Source organism: Copadichromis virginalis, linkage group LG4, assembly GCF_057382275.1.
Source record: "Copadichromis virginalis isolate Kocher_CV1m ecotype Utaka linkage group LG4, C_Virginalis_male_GT1.1, whole genome shotgun sequence".
Taxonomy (NCBI): Eukaryota; Metazoa; Chordata; class Actinopteri; order Cichliformes; family Cichlidae; genus Copadichromis; species Copadichromis virginalis.
In genome coordinates this window covers 26,248,076-26,267,625 of record NC_140621.1, presented here as the reverse complement: position 1 = coordinate 26,267,625, position 19,550 = coordinate 26,248,076, and the positions used below count along the sequence as shown (strand labels likewise).

General features: G+C 41.7%; 2 protein-coding genes across 4 annotated transcripts in view; both read right to left on the bottom strand.

Annotated features, from left to right (window-relative positions):
- pde4a (phosphodiesterase 4A, cAMP-specific) overlaps positions 1–7,649 on the bottom strand; it is a 49,769-nt gene extending 42,120 nt beyond the window's left edge. The window contains exon 1 of the mRNA XM_085454543.1: positions 6,342–7,649. Coding sequence (XP_085310669.1) covers positions 6,342–6,637 — 296 coding nt within the window. The 5' untranslated portion in view covers positions 6,638–7,649. The remainder of the gene's footprint in view (positions 1–6,341) is intronic.
- A 661-nt stretch (positions 7,650–8,310) lies between these two features.
- raver1 (ribonucleoprotein, PTB-binding 1) overlaps positions 8,311–19,550 on the bottom strand; it is a 30,322-nt gene continuing 19,082 nt past the window's right edge. For 2 of the 3 annotated variants that reach the window (XM_085454535.1, XM_085454536.1), the window contains exon 15: positions 8,311–10,676. In XM_085454535.1, the coding sequence (XP_085310661.1) occupies positions 10,621–10,676 (56 nt within the window). In that variant the 3' untranslated portion in view covers positions 8,311–10,620. Of the gene's footprint in view, positions 10,677–10,707; positions 13,902–19,550 lie in introns of those variants that run through there. The other variant, XM_085454540.1, reaches the window with a different exon arrangement.

Here is a 19,550-nt window from a genome sequence, read left to right as displayed (position 1 = left end):
GATATTATTTACTGTTGTTTTCAGCATTTTTCCAATCAAGCTCACACAGTAATAGTACTGCTGAGTCAGACTGGGAATGGGCAAAAAACAATCTATTTCCTGCTGTATTTCTGTCCCAGGCGCTCTATATCTGTCAATAATAATAATGATATACAGTCAACACCTACGAGTATGATTTATGCCGTAAACAGAATAAAAAATGAGAGTCTGAACAAAGCGTTGGTTGTATTTGTTGCCTTAGTGTACAAGTCTGTGACACGTTAAGCCAGCATTAAAGCCATCTGTTACTCTAAACACGTATGACAGTCTTCCGTAGTCATCCATATAGCTGAAACTGAGCCAGTAGTTTTGGGCGGGAGCTCTGTCCTGGGGCACGAGGCCTGGAAGCGATATTTCAGATGAGATGTTGGCATCAGCGGGCAGCTGAACACAAGCGTGAGCATCCCCCCCGACGAGTGCGGCCTCTAGGTGCACACCTTCATCTGCTCCAGCCGTAATTTGCTGTGAGTTCTTAATTTAAACTCGGCACTCTTTGAGCATTCCTGACATGCCTCACATTAGTCCGACACGGTGCTCTGCTCAACAGGTGGCTACGGTTTTGTGTGCTCTGCTTCACTGAACGCGTGCTGCGCTGACACGCCGCTGACAGAAGGGTTGTCAGACTCACTCATTCAGACAGCTCTGCACTGAGACAGCAGCCTAAAGCGCTTTTCAAGGGGGTTGCCCCCTTTGCGACATCATCAGAGACCGCCAGCTGATTCTGATTGATGGTGTATCACCTGCTTGAGCACCACATGGACACAATATTCTTATTCGTCGCTCTATCTTATAGGGAATCTCACACACGGGCATCATGTTGCCGTTTTCTATCAAGCTGAACTGTTTGCTGAGAGGTGAAAGACTAGCACTTATTGTGAAATGGAATACGCTGCACATTTTGACATTTAAATACTCCCAAGTCTCAGCAATAAAGACCTTTTTCTTGGTATGAAGTGGGCGATTTGATTACACTAAAAGGTTTTTCCTTTTAGTTCCCCTTAGTGCCTTTGGGCTCGAAGAATAAATTACTATTACTACTAAAAAAGAAACGCTTTATTTATTTATTTTGTATCAGACGAAAACTAAATCCAAGGAAATGGGTGATTGTAAATCCATACAGGAAGCTTTACAGAGTACTGTGTGTATTTTAATCTCACAGCATGATTAGGATGCTGTTTTTCCCAACTTCTCTTTGATGCAAAGGCTGTTTGAACTCCTTTTTTTTAGTGGCAGCTGATTTCCAGCCATGTGATGAAGGTGTTTGTGTCTGCCATGCCCTTGAAGTCTGTGATTTTTCAAGAAGCGACTGGAGCATGAAGAACTAAAAATCACATCAGTATAAAAACCTCGTTTTATGGGGAAGAATATAGGAAGAGATGAGGCGCTGCACACTGTTGGCGGTGGGCAGTTCATTTCACTGCCAGGATGTGAAGGTTTGAGATTCAGATATGGCTTTGAGGAGGTGGGGGGGTGAAATAAGAGATTTATGATAGTGTGCTTAATGCCGCTGTAAGCAAGAAGAATTCTATCAGAAAGCATCTTGACGCTACTGGGAACCAGCGAGACGGGCCACACAATGGAAAGACAAAGCAGAGAGCAGAAATAGAGATGGAATCAATACTCTCCATTTACTCTGAGGTGAAAGGAAGCACTGAGAGGATAGGGGATCAAAAAGAGAGACATGCAGCAATCAAAGACTGTTATTTTAATGGACAAAAGACTGATTCAAGCAGTATAATTAGATAAGAAAAGGAAAAAAATAGCCATTATGAGGCTTATCATCATCATAGTGGGCATGTTGAAAGAGGTAAAAGAAAGTATTGCATAATCAACTGTGTCAGAAAGTTCCAAAAAGGCGATTTAATGAGCATGAGCGTGAAAAGGAATAGGGACTAAGGGGCTGTTACAGACTAAATGTAAGCAGCTGCAGCAAACACGGAGATAATCGTGGATAACAGGTGGACTTGTTGTGCAACTTGGATTTTTGATGCCGATGCTCACTTTGTTTCCTCTTACTGGGATCTCTGCCCATCCGCACTTGTTAAAAAGCACACAGACACACACACACACACACACACGCACACACACACACACACACACAAAAACAACAAATGACTGGTGTATCACAACTCTGAGAAGATTCAGTGTGAAATCAATTAAAATGCAAAGACGCCAAGGTTTCCAGTCGATTCTTGAAGCTTAGCTGACGCCACTAAACGTGGTTACAGGAGGCCCGAGTGTCTGTGGGAGAGTCTGCAGGCAAACAAAGCGACGAGCAGAGAACAAACACAAAGAGGGACCTTGAATGAGGGGACCTATACATTCCCTTTGAGCAGACATCTGTTCGGTGTCATTGCTGAGGAAGGTTTTACCTGGGGTATCCGCCTGAGCCAACTAAAGCACAGTGAGCACGGTTCCAGTCCGTGTACTGCCTCCAGATACTAATTAGTGCTGAGAGCAGCGAGAAAGCACGATGTATTCACAGAAGAGCGCAATCTGTAGCCTAAACAGATGCTTGCACTACCTAAATGAGATAAGAGGTCTATTACTTAACGCTATTAAAACGCTTTTGGTGGGGAAGTTCCTGAATGCTCTCTGTATGAGACTTGGATCTCCTGTGTTAGAAATGCAAATGTATGATCAACAGCAAAATACTGCTGTTGTGGTAATTAACTGGAGCTGTACCTCATTATGAGCTAAATTATTATGGCAGCCGGCCAGTCATGCAGGGAAAAGAGCAGCTACAGCTTACAAATCAGCACTAGATCCCTCGGTTGGAGGGAGGAGGGGGGAAGGGGGGGGGGTGTAAAGAATGCATATGTGGTAGGTGAGGAAGTGAGCAAGCCTTTGGTTTGAAATTGTCGCAGAGGTTGCTGTGATCAAACTTCAATCTGAAGCCCTCAGTTCTTCAGCTGAGATGCATTAATATTCCCTTTTTCACCTTATGAACATACAAGTCATGATGCATATCCAGCGGGATCTGCTACGTACTGACAAATTATACAGTCGAGCCCATCAAGTGCCTTAGGCTTTGCCTTTTTTGGGTAAATGAAATCTATTCTACAAATGCACAAAACAAGTAACCATAGCAACTGAATTGCGGGAAGAGCTGTTACTCGTTCAGTGTCAGTCATTCATTTCATGTCGGAACTTCCCAGAGCGCATTGGGCATGGGACCTGATGGCTGATACGTTCATATTAACGTCCTCTGACAAAAGGCATGACAAGGCGGTTGAACAAAAGACATCGGGGAAATGCAGAGGAGGCAGACTGACACTCTTTGGGGGGGAAGCTGATTGCCACTAAGACTGCCATTTTGTAGGATAGAAGTAGAAAAGCTGCAGACTGGGATTCTTCAAACAGTTATGCAAAATCCCTTTTGTGTATCCCCCATCCGCTAGACTGGCGACTGTTGGGAGTGCTTTTTTATCAATAGTGAGGGTTTCTATTACAGTTCCCTGAACCCTATCCAAAACAATTTCACCAGAAGCTCTCAGGCTCATTGATCTCTTGAAACCTCCTCCAGATGAGGCGCTGACCGACTCCTTAAGGTCTTCCACCGGGTCAGTCAGCACGCAACAAATCAAAGACCAATTATTCTTCCACTCTTCTGGAAAAAGAATCCTTATCTGGTACAGTTGGTCTTATTGTGTTTGCACAAAGCTAAAAACATTGAATTCGCATACATTAAAACTTAGAACCATCTAACCTGTCACCGATTCATGTTTGCTAAATTTGCGATGCCTTCAGAACATTTAAATCTAAGCAGATTTTAGGCTCTAACTGTTGGTCACTTCCTTGCCATATGATGGGGCTTGGAGCAGGGGCCTCAAATATACAGCGAGCAAGAGCCGGTCCAATCCGCCTCACTGGATGGCTATATTAAGTGTGAAAATTACAGGGGGGAGGGGGTCTAATTTGTTGCTGTATTTTGCTGCAAGGCACATTGTGTTGCAAGTCCCAAAGAAAGGATCAGATCATGAGAGTGATTGTCCAAAATGTCATTTAATCTTAGCAAGAGGTCAGATTTACAGCCTTCCTATTTCTCCTGGCCTTCTACTGAGACATATTGTGAAAATATACTTAGTTATCTCAGACTGTTCACCTTCTGATTTGTGAATGGATGGCTCCTTAAATGAGAGCTTGTTTAAAATGTACTTTGAGGAAAATTTCCAGACATCTGCATGTAAATAAGAGCATTCAGAGTGGTGAAAGCAGATGTGCATGAAGCTGCCTTCCATAGGCCACACTCAATGCAAGTTAGCCTTGAGCGAAAGAGCACAGCGCTGCTGGATCAACATAGATGTTTATAAATACAGTGAAGCGATGAGGCATCTGCTTGAAGCATCCATTATGTGGACATAAGCAAAGAGGCAGAATTTACAGTCGCTGCAGTATGTGAAAATAATAAAAATAGCTCCAGCACAGTGGAAATACCTCTGACCTCCCATTGATGTGAAAAGAGGTAAAACAAGGCCTGTTGGAAACCATATGGGCTACAGGTCAGACACTAACCTGTGCACAGCCCACACATAAATACCTCCACACACATTTCACCACCATCCGTGACACACAACATTCAACTAGCAGCCTCCATTCCTCCGTGCACCCTCCTTCCTGACCAGTGTGTAGCACAAACACCCACTGATCGCACACATCACTTTACGAATGTGCTAAGGAACATACACGCACACATGAACACGCACACACAGTTGGAGCCAGCTCCGTGTGCCCTCAAAACTGAGCTTGTTGGAATCGAATTATCTCTCTTTCTCTACCCTCTCATGGTTTGCCGCCCACAGAAGGAGAAGGGCAGGCAGAGTCAGTCCCAATGCACTAAAGATTGGACTGCCTCAGAGCGTGTCCTGGGGACTAAAATACAAATCAGTCCTTCCTCCAGTCAGCTGGAGTTGGCCTTTCTCCCAGGGGCCTGCCGGGAAGGCCGTCTGTGGCATTGAAAAGAAAAAAACTGGAAAGACAACGAGTAAAAGAAAAAAAATGCTAGACCCCCACATTTCCATTGGGACCCACCACACAGCCATCAATGTGTCATCAGTGTGACAATCCTCTTGTTTAATGTGGTAGAGGCATGTTTGTGCTTCATGAGTGCATGGGAAAAGTTTAGGAGGATAATAAGGCAGTTCTAAGCAGTCCAACATGTAAACTAACGCCTTGACTTGGAGGAACATCAGGGGACTTCAGGTCATACTGAGAAAAGAAGGGAAGAGGGAGCAAACTAAAAACCAGCATAAGCACGAAAGCCCTCGTCTTTCTCTCCATGACAATCACTCTTTCACAGACAAGAATAAAAAAGAAAAAGAGTCACAACCAAGACTTTACTGCCTATGTTACCAGGCAGTAAATTATTTGCTGTTATAAGTTAAAAAAAGGCGACAACACTGGACAAAACATCCTTATGCTGCACTCTCAGTGTCTCCTTAAGAGGATAAATGGAGCGTTTGTTGAGTGAGGACAAAGTAATCGTATCATAATCATGCAGTTCCACGACTCACTTAATGAAATGCCTTTAATCAAATATGTTTGATTAACATCCGTTGCTTAATTTGATTTAAGTGCTAGTGCAGTTTAGGTGTGCTGTGTCCTCTCGTTATGAGGCAGTGAATTTTTTACTGTCATGTCTGATCACAGAGCAGCAGTGTGTGCCAGCTAGATGCTTCCTGAAGCCATCTGTGTGACATTTCTGTGACACAAGTCCAGGTAACACTGCATCTTATTTTTTAGCCCACCAATTCACCACAAAAAGAGGGTCAAAGGTCAGGGAGACCTACATTTGAATTTAGAGACTGTCTTGATAAGGAGTTCATCAGCAGGGCACTTCTTTTTTTTTTGCTCCAACGCCCACCTAGCCCCAAACCGCCCTCTGAGAACAAACTGATGCAGTCCCGGAGTGCGCACGCCGGCGATATCTCTGTCTTGCACGCACGAACGCACACACCAGACCTTTGATGCCATTAAAACCACCGAGCTTCATGTTACTTATCAACTAGTATGCTGACGCTCTTAACATTGTTAAGGTGCTCCTGCGTTTCGAGTGGGCGGCCTGGTTTGCGCTTCATACCCATCTGACAGAGTCTATCCAAAGACGCATAACGCATCTGTACCGAAAACCCACGTGTCCCGCCTCTCGATAGAAAGCGCTTCATATCAGTTAACCCTTCAGGCGCACTGCGTTATTACGCACTCATTAAAATGCCTCCACCCCTCCCCCGTTTACGCATATGCCTTGTGGGCTGTCATGGGCTATTATTGGGATGTTTGGAATGCATCTCTTTCTCGCCTACCGTTTGTTCCCGACACAATTTCCGATGGATGTGTTTGTGGTCCCGTGGAAGGAGGATGGCCAGGACATCCGAGACTTTTTCAGTCCCGGTCTGTCGCTCGTATCCACGGCGTCGGAGCGCTCCATGTGCCGGTGGTGATGCCGGTCTGTGTCGGAGTACCCCCGGTGTTTGATTTTGATCGGGGTCCGGGGTTGCCTCCAAAGATGCTGCGGAGGTTTCAGAGTCGCCTGTCCTTCCCGGGGAACCGGGAGCGACAGGGACAGGCTCTTCTTCGAACATGGTGGTGGTTCCATCATAGTGCAACAAAAAAAAAAAGAAAAAAAAAAGAAAAAAAATCTTTTTAACTTCTTGATTAAATAATATGGCTGTATTCGCTTATTTCAAGCACAAAACAAAACATGTCATGTCCCTCTCTGCCATTTGATCTCTGAGAGAACAAACCAAAGTGACCAAGTCCAGCGCAGCACCGGTCTCTATGCTGCTTTCTGAATAACATCAAAAAACTGCCACAGTGGTAACCTGACAAGTCATCCAAAAATCAATAATCTCATTGTTCTCGGTGGAGATCAGTTTTAGTTTATCCCCAAATCTCCAGTCTTCCGTGATCCTCACCAGTTCGGGGTTTTGGTGATGAGACACCGGTCCTCCTGCTTCTCCTGAAGTTTGACGCCTCATCGCCCATGGCGCACAACCAGATGACTGTATTTATTTTAGAGAATTTATTGCTTTTTATTAGCCACTTATTGCAGAGACACACAGATCGCCGGCGCTGGCTCTCCCCGCTTTCTTTCTCTGTCTCTCGCACTCTCTCTCTCTCTTTCTGTGTGTGGTATTATTGCTGTCCGTATGTTTTTTCAGCAGAGCTCAAATTTCCAAGCAATTTCCATTAAAGTACTCAGTCTATCGTGGTTCGTGTAGAGCTACAGCATCTCTGTGCGTACACCAAGCGCAGAAGTCTTCAGCAATTCCTCGGTGGAGATATTTTTCTTCTTCTTCTTCTTCTTCTTCTTCTTCTTCTTCTTTTTAACTAAAAGGCTTAACAGGACTCAGAAGCTTATCTTTAATAGATCAGGATGCTGAAGAAAGGTTGGACATATCCAAAAGGCATAAGCGATCCTTTGCTGTCCAGATTTTCTCTGCTTCAGTTTTTCTTTCTTTCTTTTTTGTTTCTTTTTTCAGTCAGAATGCATCGTAAAAGGAGAGAATTCATAGTTGCGGTGGTTCAGTCATCCTGTGCAGTGTGGGCCATTATCTCCCCATCCTCATATTTGCTGGAGTTCGACGGCAAACACTGGCTTCACCACAGCACTCTCTCTCTTCTCTTTCTCTTTCTCTCCCCCCCTCCCTCTGTTCTGGTCCATCCAGTCTCTATATGGTGGATGGGTGGTTGCTCTCCTCAGTGAGCACTGTCAGCACTGGGGGGGATTTAAACCATTTATTTGCACATCCATTATGCTTTGCCCCCTGTCTGCTCACTTGGCATTTCCGTGAGAGAAAACAAAAGCAACAAATTGGCCAAATCATGTCAGCTGAGAAAGAGTCTTATAACATCTGATATGCCATCTAAAACACCACTCTTTATCATTTTTACCTATCTGAGGCTGATAGTTGTTGCTTTGAGTTACCATCTCAAGCTTGAGGAGTACGTGTTCATGTCCAGACATCACTGAGAGCTTGGAGCTGTCCCCATAGAGCTCTTGCGTACAGTCTGTTGGGTTATTTTTAGAGAAGAAACAAAAGTAAAGACTATCTTGTTGCTCTGGAAAATGGAGAAGGCGCTCACGTTAAAGGGTAAAAGGTTTTATTCCCATCAGAGCTGCCACTGATAATGGTAATGTATAACACTATCCATAAAAGCAAGAGACAAGCGCTTTTTGGGAAAATCTGCTGACCTCCATCAATCGAAGATCAATATTTATACCAGTGTATGTAAGCAGTGCATTTAAATGCAAAATCTGATTCCACATTTGATAAGTTGGTTATTATAGAGCTGCAGGTGCTATTGATTTGAGTAGAAATAAAATGAACATGCTCTAAAGGATTACACGGCTCATCTTCTTCCTTACAGTAATTCATGCAAATTCAATTTCAGGGCAGCCACTGTTTAGTGTTTATGTAACATACTATAAAAAATTGCCCTGTACACTGTAAAACATTATTCAGTCATTGGAAATGTCTCTTTTTGTTCAGTTTAAAATAAATAATTTGTAGCACTAAAAAGTCTTTTTGTAGTTTGGAGAAAATAGACAGGAAGAGAACCTGCTGTTGCATATTTAGCGAGGCTCATCGTGACCTTTCACCTTTCTATATACTGTATCTGACCTCTAAAGTACCATATGAGCCTGTACTTAGCTGACATCTTCTGACAGGAGCTTTTTATTTGTTCCCGAGGTGCAGCCGCTAACTAGAGGTGACGTTTGCAATCATAGCCCCGAAGCTATGGATCGAGCTGCCTGAGGAAATCAGGTCAGCAGAGTCAGTGACCTCTTTTAAATCTCTTTTAATGATATACAGTTATCGGACAGGCTTTCCTGATTTAAAATGAATTATTGATCAGATGTTCCTTTTTCCAACCTCAGTGCTTTATTAATTGTATATTGTCTTTGCTTTGCTAACTATTATTTTGTTTGTGTATCAAGTAATTTTAGATAGCTGCTCTCTTATATATTTTATACCATTGTTTAATGTTTATTTTCATTGTAAGGACAATGCTAACCTGGATTCACATTGGTGAAATTAGCAATTTATGCCATTTCAATTTTATGTCTTTTTTCTGTCTATTGGAGTGGCTGCAACAGGAAAATTACCATATTTAAGTCTGATATGTAAGTGTTGTTTGCAGATAGTTTCAAAAACAGAGAGATTTGCCAACACAATCAGCTAAGCAGGTTTCTCCTCTGTATGTGTCCAAATCTTCTCGGACTTGCTTTTCTAACACATCTAATCACTGTTTGACTTAAAGGTGACGTGTTCTGCTCATTTTCAGCTCCATATTTTTATTCTTGCATTCTGCCAGAGTATCTCTGTGTGACTCATAGTTCAAAATAGTCCTATTTTGTCTTTTAATGGGCCTTGGAGAAGCCTGTCATTTCTTCCACAGTTTAAAACAAACTGTTTTAGCTCCCTTACCCATCCCTTTAATCCATATTTTTTCTCATTGGCTGTCTCTGCAGACAGAAGGTTTGAGCTGCAGGTGGGTGGGGCTTCTTTTGCTCACAACCAGATCCATGTGCCTGAGGTGGGCCTGTTAGGGATGCCCGCTCTTTGATATACAGAGCCAAGAGCAGAAACTGCAAAATTACCTGAAACTGAGCACTTAGAACAGTTTGACGTCTGAGCTTTTGGTTCACAGGCGGTTATTTGAACACGCGCCGATCTCATTATTTGAAACTTTGGCCATGATTGATATGGGCTTTCACCAGTGCAACAGCACTATATATCTTACAGAAATCAGGAAAGAGCACTGTCAGGTAACTCTTTCATGCATATTTAAAGTCGAGGGGAATACAAACAAGAATGTAACTACCAAATAAGGACAGACGTGATGTTTACTGCAAATCATGTGATTCGTCATGTAGTTGATTAGGCCGACTGGTTAGTTGACTTTTACGCTTGTTGAAGTGATTGTGAATAAATCTTACATTTACACGGGGCGATGTCGTCTCTAGTATTATTGCCTGGTATTGTTCAATGTTACTTTGACATACGCTATTGAACTGTAATCAAATACCCCTTGATTACAGGTATCAGGCATCTGAGCTGAACTGTAATCAAGTCCCTGCAGTGGCCTGCGCAGTGTTTAGCTCGGTGGCAGTAAAGTGCATTTTTGGCGTCTGCACATGTGTCAGACGCTTGTCCTCTCTGTATTGGAGATGCGTGTTTCTTTTTAAATCACTTTTCCATTTTTTAGATATAAAATTCAAGCTAAGCTTCACGCTTGTGATGCTGCTCTTTCACAGGAACCACTTGTTATAAAAATCAGACAGTTCTGTTCCCCTTAGATATTTCCTATTAGTGATGCAGACCACCAGGAAGCATTCGTGCAGGCTGGAATTTGCGCTTCAGCTGACCCTGAAGGGCCTCCAGATTCCCCAAATAGAGCTGTGGGATGCTGCTGGGATCTGGGCTGCTCTGCTTGTTGCCACGACCCTGACACAGATAAGAAGCTATTAAAAAAAATAGATGAATGTTTGGAAGCATTTGCAAGCTTCTAAAAAGGTGCAGCTGCTCCTTTTTGTCTGCCAATGAAGTCTGAATGCTCCCAGGAGTCTCTGAAGGGTTATGGAGAGTCTTGGTGGAGGTCTTCTGCTATTCTGCCCACACCTGTTGTCCTCCCTGTGAGCATGAGAGGAGACGATCAATACTGGGGATTTGATAGTCGCTAAGAATCACCTAAACATCCAGTTTTCCCTCTGAAACGTTCTCCCATTCTCCCCAAAAAGCAATCCAACCTCTTTAATATGCTGAAAAAGGCATCAGGAGCAGATTTCCAATAAACACAGCTTTTTCATCATTTTCTATCTCCTGCTCTCTCACCTTCTCACAGTTAATCTAAACTGTTGTAAAGTCACTACACATAAATCTTGTGGTTTTTGTAGAACAAGTGCACGGCCATAAAAAGAACCACCAAACCAGCAATTTTGCTTTCGGTAACGAGCATCTCAGCCTCACAGGGCAGCCAGCAGAGGAATAGACTTCTAGTCTAGTTTCTGTCTATACTGTAATTACCGGCTTTAGAAATAGACTGACACTCTAAGGAGTTGTTTTCCTCTTATACACGTGCCTCTTCACTCTCCCTTTCTGCCTCGACCTAAATATAATCATTATTTTTTTACTTATGTTTCAGCGCATGTAGGAAAAAACATGTAGCATTTTCTTGTGGCATAATATCACTTTGAGCTATGATATTAAACTTCAATATATTGCAGGTAAACAGACAGAACAGGGATACAGTCCATAGTATGAGAAATGAATCACAGATAACATTCGATGGCACTGATTAAACACTGATTAAAGCTGTTTCAGAAGCTCTGACTGAAGTGACTGAAAGGGTGCAGATGTAAGAAATATCGAGAAATATTGATATCTAAGAATTTGTCACATGCTCAAATGGTTAGTTAGATATTTATGCAGTCTCACAAGCCGTTAAACCTGAATCTCACCACCAACTTTTTATATTCTTTATTAAAAGAGACATTTCTCCCCCAAATCAAATGTATGTACTTCAGTTCTGGCCTGTAATGTTATTTAATTATTTATTTTTGGTGTGTCTTACTCAGTTTTTCTTCAAAGTAAAGCAACCAAATGACACTTACCTCGCGATGCTCAAAGTGAGCGCAGCAATAATGTCTTTCCAGAAATCATGACCCAGTTACTCAAAATTCTGCAAACCTTGTCGTAAGCACTTGGTTTTGGAACTATTTTTTCTCCTCTCGAAAGAAGTTGAAGGGTGGACAATTAATACTGACATGCAGTCACAAGCGGCCTTTTGTCTTGGGTAGACGGACGATTTCTAATGTGGGGTTAAATCTTTGGCGAGTGTAGTCCAATAAAGAGAAAAGGGTTCCTGCATGACAGACTCACAATAAGGTTTGTGGATTTCTTTTGGAGTAACTGGGTCATGATTTCTGAGATGAGACACTGCTGCTGAGTTTTTCGAATACACGGTACAGTGCAAAAATGTTGTGCCACCCCTGATTTCTTTATATTTTGCTAGGAAATGGGAAAGAGGTACAGCTGTTGTAGAGCTATCTTGCAATTTCTTTAACTAGTCTTCGGGAATAGTTCTCCAGGCTTCTGAAGGACATTCAAAGTCAATGTCAACTTTATTTATATAGCACAGTTAAATGAGTGGCTGTTGAACAAAGTGCTGTACATCTAAAATAATCTATTTAAAGCTCTTCTTTTAATGTTGACTGCCTTTAGTTCTGTTCTCTGTCAAAAGGATCCCACACTGCTTCAGTGATGTTAAGATTTAGTGAAGGCCAATCAATGACTAAACATGTTCCATTTTGTGTTTTTCTCTCCAGGTATGCTTTTACTGCATTGGCAGTGTGTTTGGGATCATTGTCCTGCTGAAAAATGAAGCCACTGATGCTTTTAAGATGATATTGTGTGGTGCATCAAAATCTGATGGTAGATAACAATAATTTAAATATTGCCATCAATTTTGATTAAACAAAACCCCCAAAACCACTGGCTGAAATGTAGCACTAAGCCGTGACAGAGTCTTCACCATGTTTTTCTCATGACCTCCTGGCGACAGTTGTAGTTGGATAAACTAAAGGACTCAGGTCCTGAGTCATTTGCTGGATTTTTCTACTTCTTAAGGACATGGCTTTCATTTGTTTTTCATCTGTTGCTTTTTTAGGTTTGATCCTTTTTTTGTCTTCTATTTATCCAGTTACCTCATTTTTCAAAACCACACAAAGGATAGCATGCAGAGGTATGCCATACATATATATACATCCCTCCATCCATTTTCTTCCACTTATCCAGGGCCGGGTCACGGGGGCAGCAGCCCAAGCAGAGAAGCCCAGACCTCCCTCTCCCCAGCCACCTCCTCCAGCTTGTCCGGGGGAACATCAAGGCGTTTCCAGGCCAGCCGAGAGATGTAATCTCTCCAGCGTGTCCTGAGTCTGCCCTGGGGCGTCCTCCCGGTGGGACATGCCCAGAAAACCTCACCCAGGAGGCGCCCAGGGGGCATCCTTGTCAGATGCCCAAACCACCTCAACTGGCTCCTTTCAATGTGGAGGAGCAGCGGCTTTACTCTGAGCCCCTCCCGAATGGCCGAACTTCTCACCCAATCTCTAAGGGAGAGGCCAGCCACCCTTCGGAGAAAACTCATTTCCGCCGCTTGTATCCGCGATCTCGTTCTTTCAGTCACTACCCACAGCTCTTGACCATAGGTGAGGGTAGGGGGGTAGATCGACCGGTAAATTGAGAGCTTCGCTTCTACACTCAGCTCTCTCATACAAGAAAAGTACAAGAAAGTCTGGGTCCTTGGAAGCAAAATATATAGAAATGAGGGGTGGGTTATGCACAGTGCTGCATAATGTTTGGCCCTCTGAGAACCATAGATCAGTTATATTCAAGAGGAGGGTGACACCTCTACTGCTGATATCTCCAAAACTGGGCAACACACAACAAAATAAGCACCAAGAGTAAAATAAAACAAAAAAACGTAGGAAAAGTCAAATGTAGAGCCTACTACAGAGTAATATGATTAGATTTATCTTTATACAGCATGTAATGGTGCATTAAATAGTTAACACCCATAGTAAGTATGTAGCCTTTGTTCAAGAACTAATCCTCGAATATCATAATCCCTGGATATTTCCTGACTGACTCTGGATCACAAATTAAGTACCACTGAAGCCGTTTGCTTTAGCTTGATCGTGGGAAGAACAAATGTGTAAAGCTTTCACACACTGACTCTGGTGCATGATGATAAAAATCCTTTCCAAAGTAATTTTTCCAAATTTGGAAAAAATGTAGTTGTTAAATCTGGAGCTGCAGATCCTCGTGAAGGAACGTTCAGAAGCACGGCAGTAGTTCAGGCTGAAAGGGAAAAAAATGGAAAAGCATTAATCACATTGTCTCTGACTTTAAAAGCCAGGGCAGGCCTAAATTTAGAAGTGTTTTCTCAGTTGAGTAAAAAAAATAAAATAATGAAAGAGTACTATTACACTGAATCCGCCTGCACTTTTAAAACAGGCAAAATCTGAAAATGTCACGTTGTTGATGGTCTGCCTTATGCAAATGTTGATATTGATATGTACTGTATGTCTGTATGTGCAGGTCAAACACATGCGACCTGTGAGATTCGGCAGCACGCCTGTTGAATACGATAATAAGCCTTTATTGTGGGTTTATGGACAAAAGAAATGTCAGCAGTGTAAAAATGAATCATTCAGCCAGTTTTGCTACAGAGTCCACAAACTAGCGCTCACATTTCTACATTATTCACAACCTGCAGAGCTTCAAATTGAAAATCCTTTGACCTTATATCTAATATAGCATCTTTGTATTTTACACACCCCTTTATTAGAGGTCTGATCTTATTCTTTCTGTCTTCCCTGCTAAAACTACAAGATATGTATTTCAAAACTGATTACTGATAAAAGACTGATTGCTTTCTCTAAGGGCAGCTGCACTAAAGTACACTCGGTGCTGTTTCCTTGAAAGAAAACAATCGGCTGTAGTCTATGTCCTTAAAGATGAATAGATAGGGGGTAGAAAAGGAAGAAAAAAGAAGGATGATCTGGTTGTAACTGGATCCAGAAATATTATGTGAAAAAACATGTGCCGGAAAATGGTAATTAAAATGTTGTTTGTCAGGAAGGGTTCAGAAAAGATCAACATCAGACTGTTTATCAGAATCAGAGATTAGAGTATTGTTTATCTGGGAAACACCTTTCAAAATAAAATTAGAATTTTTGCAGTCGAGTTGAAATACCCATTTCGGAATTCCTCCCTGAAAAACAAGTTTCAGCACAATTTAACGTGTGATTCAGTCGCTTCATCAGAATGCAAATGAGCACGCAGAGGACTCCAGGAGTCCTGATTTAAATTCCTGCATGCTGACAAAAGAAACTCTCTTTAATTTAATCTTGAAGGCCTTGGCCAAATATGAAGGAAAAACACAGTTCTTTTTACTTTTAATACATTCATAGGACTTTAGCTGCATGACCTTCATCTGTCCAGCGCTCTGAGAAGAAAATAAATACATACATTTTGAAAAAGACAGGCACTCCATGGAAATATGGCCAAGTTTATATTTTTCATTGGGTTGCTGGCATATTTTCATTGCATCCCTTGAGAATGACATTTCAGACGCCAGTAATATTTGAATACAAAATAAAGTAAAAAGAAACTAAAGAGCCTAAAAATGGAACTACTGTGTCAGATCATTAAGTTCTCAAAATTTAAAAAAGTCATGAGAGGGGGATAAATTGGATCACACGATGACCACAGACCACAGTGCAGCCTGGAGCTCTCCATTGTGGCGTGGAGAAAAGAATTCTCCTCTTGCTTGCGTCAGCTGCACACTTCATTTAGCGCCCATCTGATTTATTATGACCAGCCTCGCCAAATGGCTGTCCATGTTATATATATATTCAGATTGTGAGGAATAATTGAAATGCCATGCACTCTTATTTAGTCAGTGCGTCGGCTGGTTGTGCAGTCTGTGGGAATGTAGAGCGCGTAATGCATTTCTTCTGTTTTGATTTTAATGTTGGTGCATGTGCACAGTGTAGGCATGTGCTTAAAATGAACTTGAGGGCAGTTTATCGGTTTTGGGACAATTAGAGGAAGCAATGAATCCTGTGCGTCCAGGAGAAAGACCATCTTCGGTCTGTTTGACCTCTGGTCCGCATGGAGTCTACACATCGAGCATAAGGGAATGCTGGGAAATGGATTGACTTTCTGCCAGTGGAGGGCCATGAAATATTAATTCACACCTCTTTTCTGACAGTGAGCAATACTCTGACTGCAAATATGCGTGTGCCTGCATGTGTGTGTCTGGGTTTGTGTTTACACATATGTAGGCTGATGGAAAGCAAGCGGAACGTGCTGGAATGCAGTTGTGTGTAAGAAAGAGATCAGCATGAATGGGATGAAAGATAGCTCAGACCTGGTCTACCTGCAGTGATATGTAACAGTGTTTCAGAACACTGTCGGGCCATTTACACCAAGTGTTGAAATGATTCCTGAAATAACTTGAGGTTGTCTTTTTCTGTGGAGGTGCAGCGGCGGAGGCAGATTGTCCTCTTGTCCATGCTGCATTCATTTGTGTAAAGGCTCGCACGCTCATGCTGATTCAAAGCTAACGTTGGAGTAGAGCTGCAACAATCCTCCGCACTTTAAACAACATAAAAAAAGCACAGTCATTCATAAGTGAGAGATGCGCACAAAAGCAGCAGCAGAAGCATAAGACAAAACTTCTCACTTCATTTTCACTTAGCAAGTGGGGGTTTTTTTTCACTCCGAATCAATGAGATCTGACTGAAATGTCCATCCAGCTGAATGCAAAGGAGGGAAAGATTTAATGCTGTGTGAGGGAGGAGAGGCAGTGTCTCACTTTAGGGACAAGCTGGGGACTACTGAGACCTCGAATGACGTGATAACTAGATTTTAGAGCTACTAAGAGCTCCTGCTAATGACATTCAGGCTCTTTAGTGGTGACTGGAGCGTCAGAAAGACCATGCTTCATACTGGTGTGGAAATCTTGTGAGAGCAGGTTTACTCATGAACAGATGTCCTACACAGAAAAGCCTATTGCAGCTAACTAACCTGTGGAGAGTAGCCTGCAGCAATAAAGCCACATCCCATGCTGAAAGTCCTTCATGTGTATCCCACATTAGTCTGCGTACATGTTACAAGGATGCCATTTTTGTATGAGTATTTGAACTAATAGGCAAGTCAAGTCATCTTTATTTATATAGCACATTTAAAAGACATCAAGTGTCGGCCAAAGTGCTGAACAGAGGGATAATATAATAAAAATAATTAAAATAGGATGGACAACAATGAAAATGTTCCTCTTTTTCTAAAGTGAATGGAGGGGATGATGGGATGCAATTACAGCATCTTTAAATTTGGGGTGATTAAAAGATTTTAATTGGACTGTGAAGGGTAGCATTTGCTGTTTACTTTAACATTGCCACACATGCAAGTTGCAAGTTACCCAACCGAGGTGCATGTCAACTTAAATGTCTGACACAGTTGGTCTGGATTTTATCCCGCTGCTTGTGTGAATGGTGAAGCTAATATTCTGGCAAAACTGCCGGAGATATTATACAGATGGATAGAGATATGGCACTCATACACTCAAAAGTCTGTGGGGGAATTCTGCAGGAGCAAAAAATAATGGTAGGAGTGTAACTTCTAGGGGAGGGGCCTTCTGAAAACTAACTTTCGGGGCAACATCAACAAAGTTTTTATCAGCTTTGACTAAATCGATATTCTGTTTGTAGCAATTGGAATCATATGTAGTTTGCTTTCCCAATAAATGAAAGACATTGAGCTCTTCTCTGTATTAGCATCTGTATAATGACATTTTTTTTTTTACCATGTAGGCCTCATTTCAGCAAAGATTTACCAAAAGAAAAATAATGACAATGTTTACTGTACAACAGAGAAAACATTAAAAAAAAACTTCTTAAACTGTGTTAAGTTTTGTGCCTGATATATAATAATCTAAACAAACTAGTTAAAGTAAAGTAGCACAACTCACCACGTGAAGACCTTGGACAGAGAAGAGGACGCTAGAGGTGGCCAATTGATCCAAACATCGACAGTATTGATGCCAGCACTGGTATTGGATCAATACATTGTTTCTGTCTTTTAAGTTTAGTATGCAGTCCAATGACTGTGTTAACACGCACTATGAATAATGTCTGAACCTTTTTGTGTTGAGTGTCACGGAGCATAAATCTACTTGCTAATTTATTTCAGTAGGTGTACATTCTGATGTGTTTATGCACCACGACTTTAAACCGGTGCTATTTACTTTACAGTTTCATCTCATAATGATCCATGTTGAATTCTGTCATATTTACATTGCACTAGTTACACTAAACTATCACAAAGTCACTTCATACTAAAATCGAACAGCTGCTGGTTCTATTACTGTGGGAGTTTTTTCTGCTATGTTGTATTTATTGTCACATTAAGGTTGCACTTCTACATGTTGCATCATTTCTTTTTGGGTTTAAAAGAAAAGTAAAGTCTTATTGAATAATTTTATTTGTGGGGCTGAGTAAAAAGTTGAATTTTGGGAGGTATTTCTAGGTGGCTTTTGTAAATCAATATGTTATTGATCTACAGACTTTCAGCTTTAATTTAAGTTATTATACTAAACTTTTGAATTAATTGTTCAGGAATTACAGCAAAGGATCAATTGGGGGAAAAAATGAAAGTGATTTATTGAAAAACGGATTTCAATTAAGCTATTTGGTGATTAGACTTTGATGATCCATCACAGCATTATGTGATCTCTGCAGCGATCGGTGTTAGGGCAGATCCGCCCAGAGTCTAGACATTAGTGGTGCCAGAAGAGCACTGAGATTTAAAATACACAGATTGGAGGCAGGTTGGCTCCTGTGAGTCCAACAAGAAAATGATTGGACTAGAGTAATGATGTCAGAATTGAGTTTGATAGCATGGGAAAACAAAATTAAAGCTTTATACTGGCAGACAAACGCCCAGGAAGCAAGTAGATGAATGATTACAAATCATCCATAGTTTAGCTTCATTTTTATACACAGTCCCCCATTTTTAGAGGCTTTAAATTAATTAGACAGCTGACTGGCAAGCAGTTTCATGACTGAGTGAAGCTTGTTCCCTTGTTATTTCTTTGTAAATGAAGACGGTAAAAGATCTGGAGCCATGTTCAAGTGTTGAATTAAAATTTTATAGCTTTCATTTTGATTTTAAATATGAAGCCCAATGAGATGCAGTGTAAGTGAGGCAGTGCATCATACACTGAACCCCACCCACCCCCACCCCAGGAAGGCACTGGCCAGCTGAACAACAACGCTAAAAGTCCTGAAACAGAACAGAAGACAACTAAAATTAATAATGACAGAAATATTTCCATGGTCAATAAAAACAATTTAACAACATCTAACAAAGTCAAGAACACTCTCGAAGAGGCAGGGACATCATTGTCAGCAGTGCTGGGTGTAATGCACTGTAATGACATTACATTTTTCAGTAACCCAGTAATGTAATAAATTCAGTAATTGCATTACAGTAAGAATTATACCATTTATTGGGCTTAAAAGGTTCTTCGGTTATCTACAAATCACACAAGCATGTTTGCACTTGCGCTACAATGAGCTGATTTCAGTTCATGTGTGGCAGAAGGAAAAGGTTGGAGCTGTTGAGGAGTTATTTTGCATTGCTCAAAAGGACAGGAGTGCAATGATGAAGTGAAAACTGCATGTAGGACAGAAACAACTGCATTATGCTAACACAACTTCAGCTCTTTGCAAGCATCCGGACAGACAGCATGCTAACATACTAGCACAAATCTAACCCAGGACCCAGAGTGATGGTAAATCTGAGTGTATGATGACCTCAGCCCAGCACTTAGACCCTCAATTTGAACAGGTAACAAACACCATCACGCTTGTAGCCCTCGTTTCTACCTGTTGATGTTTCTAAAATAGAATCACTGTAGAGATTTTAAGGTGTCGCGGA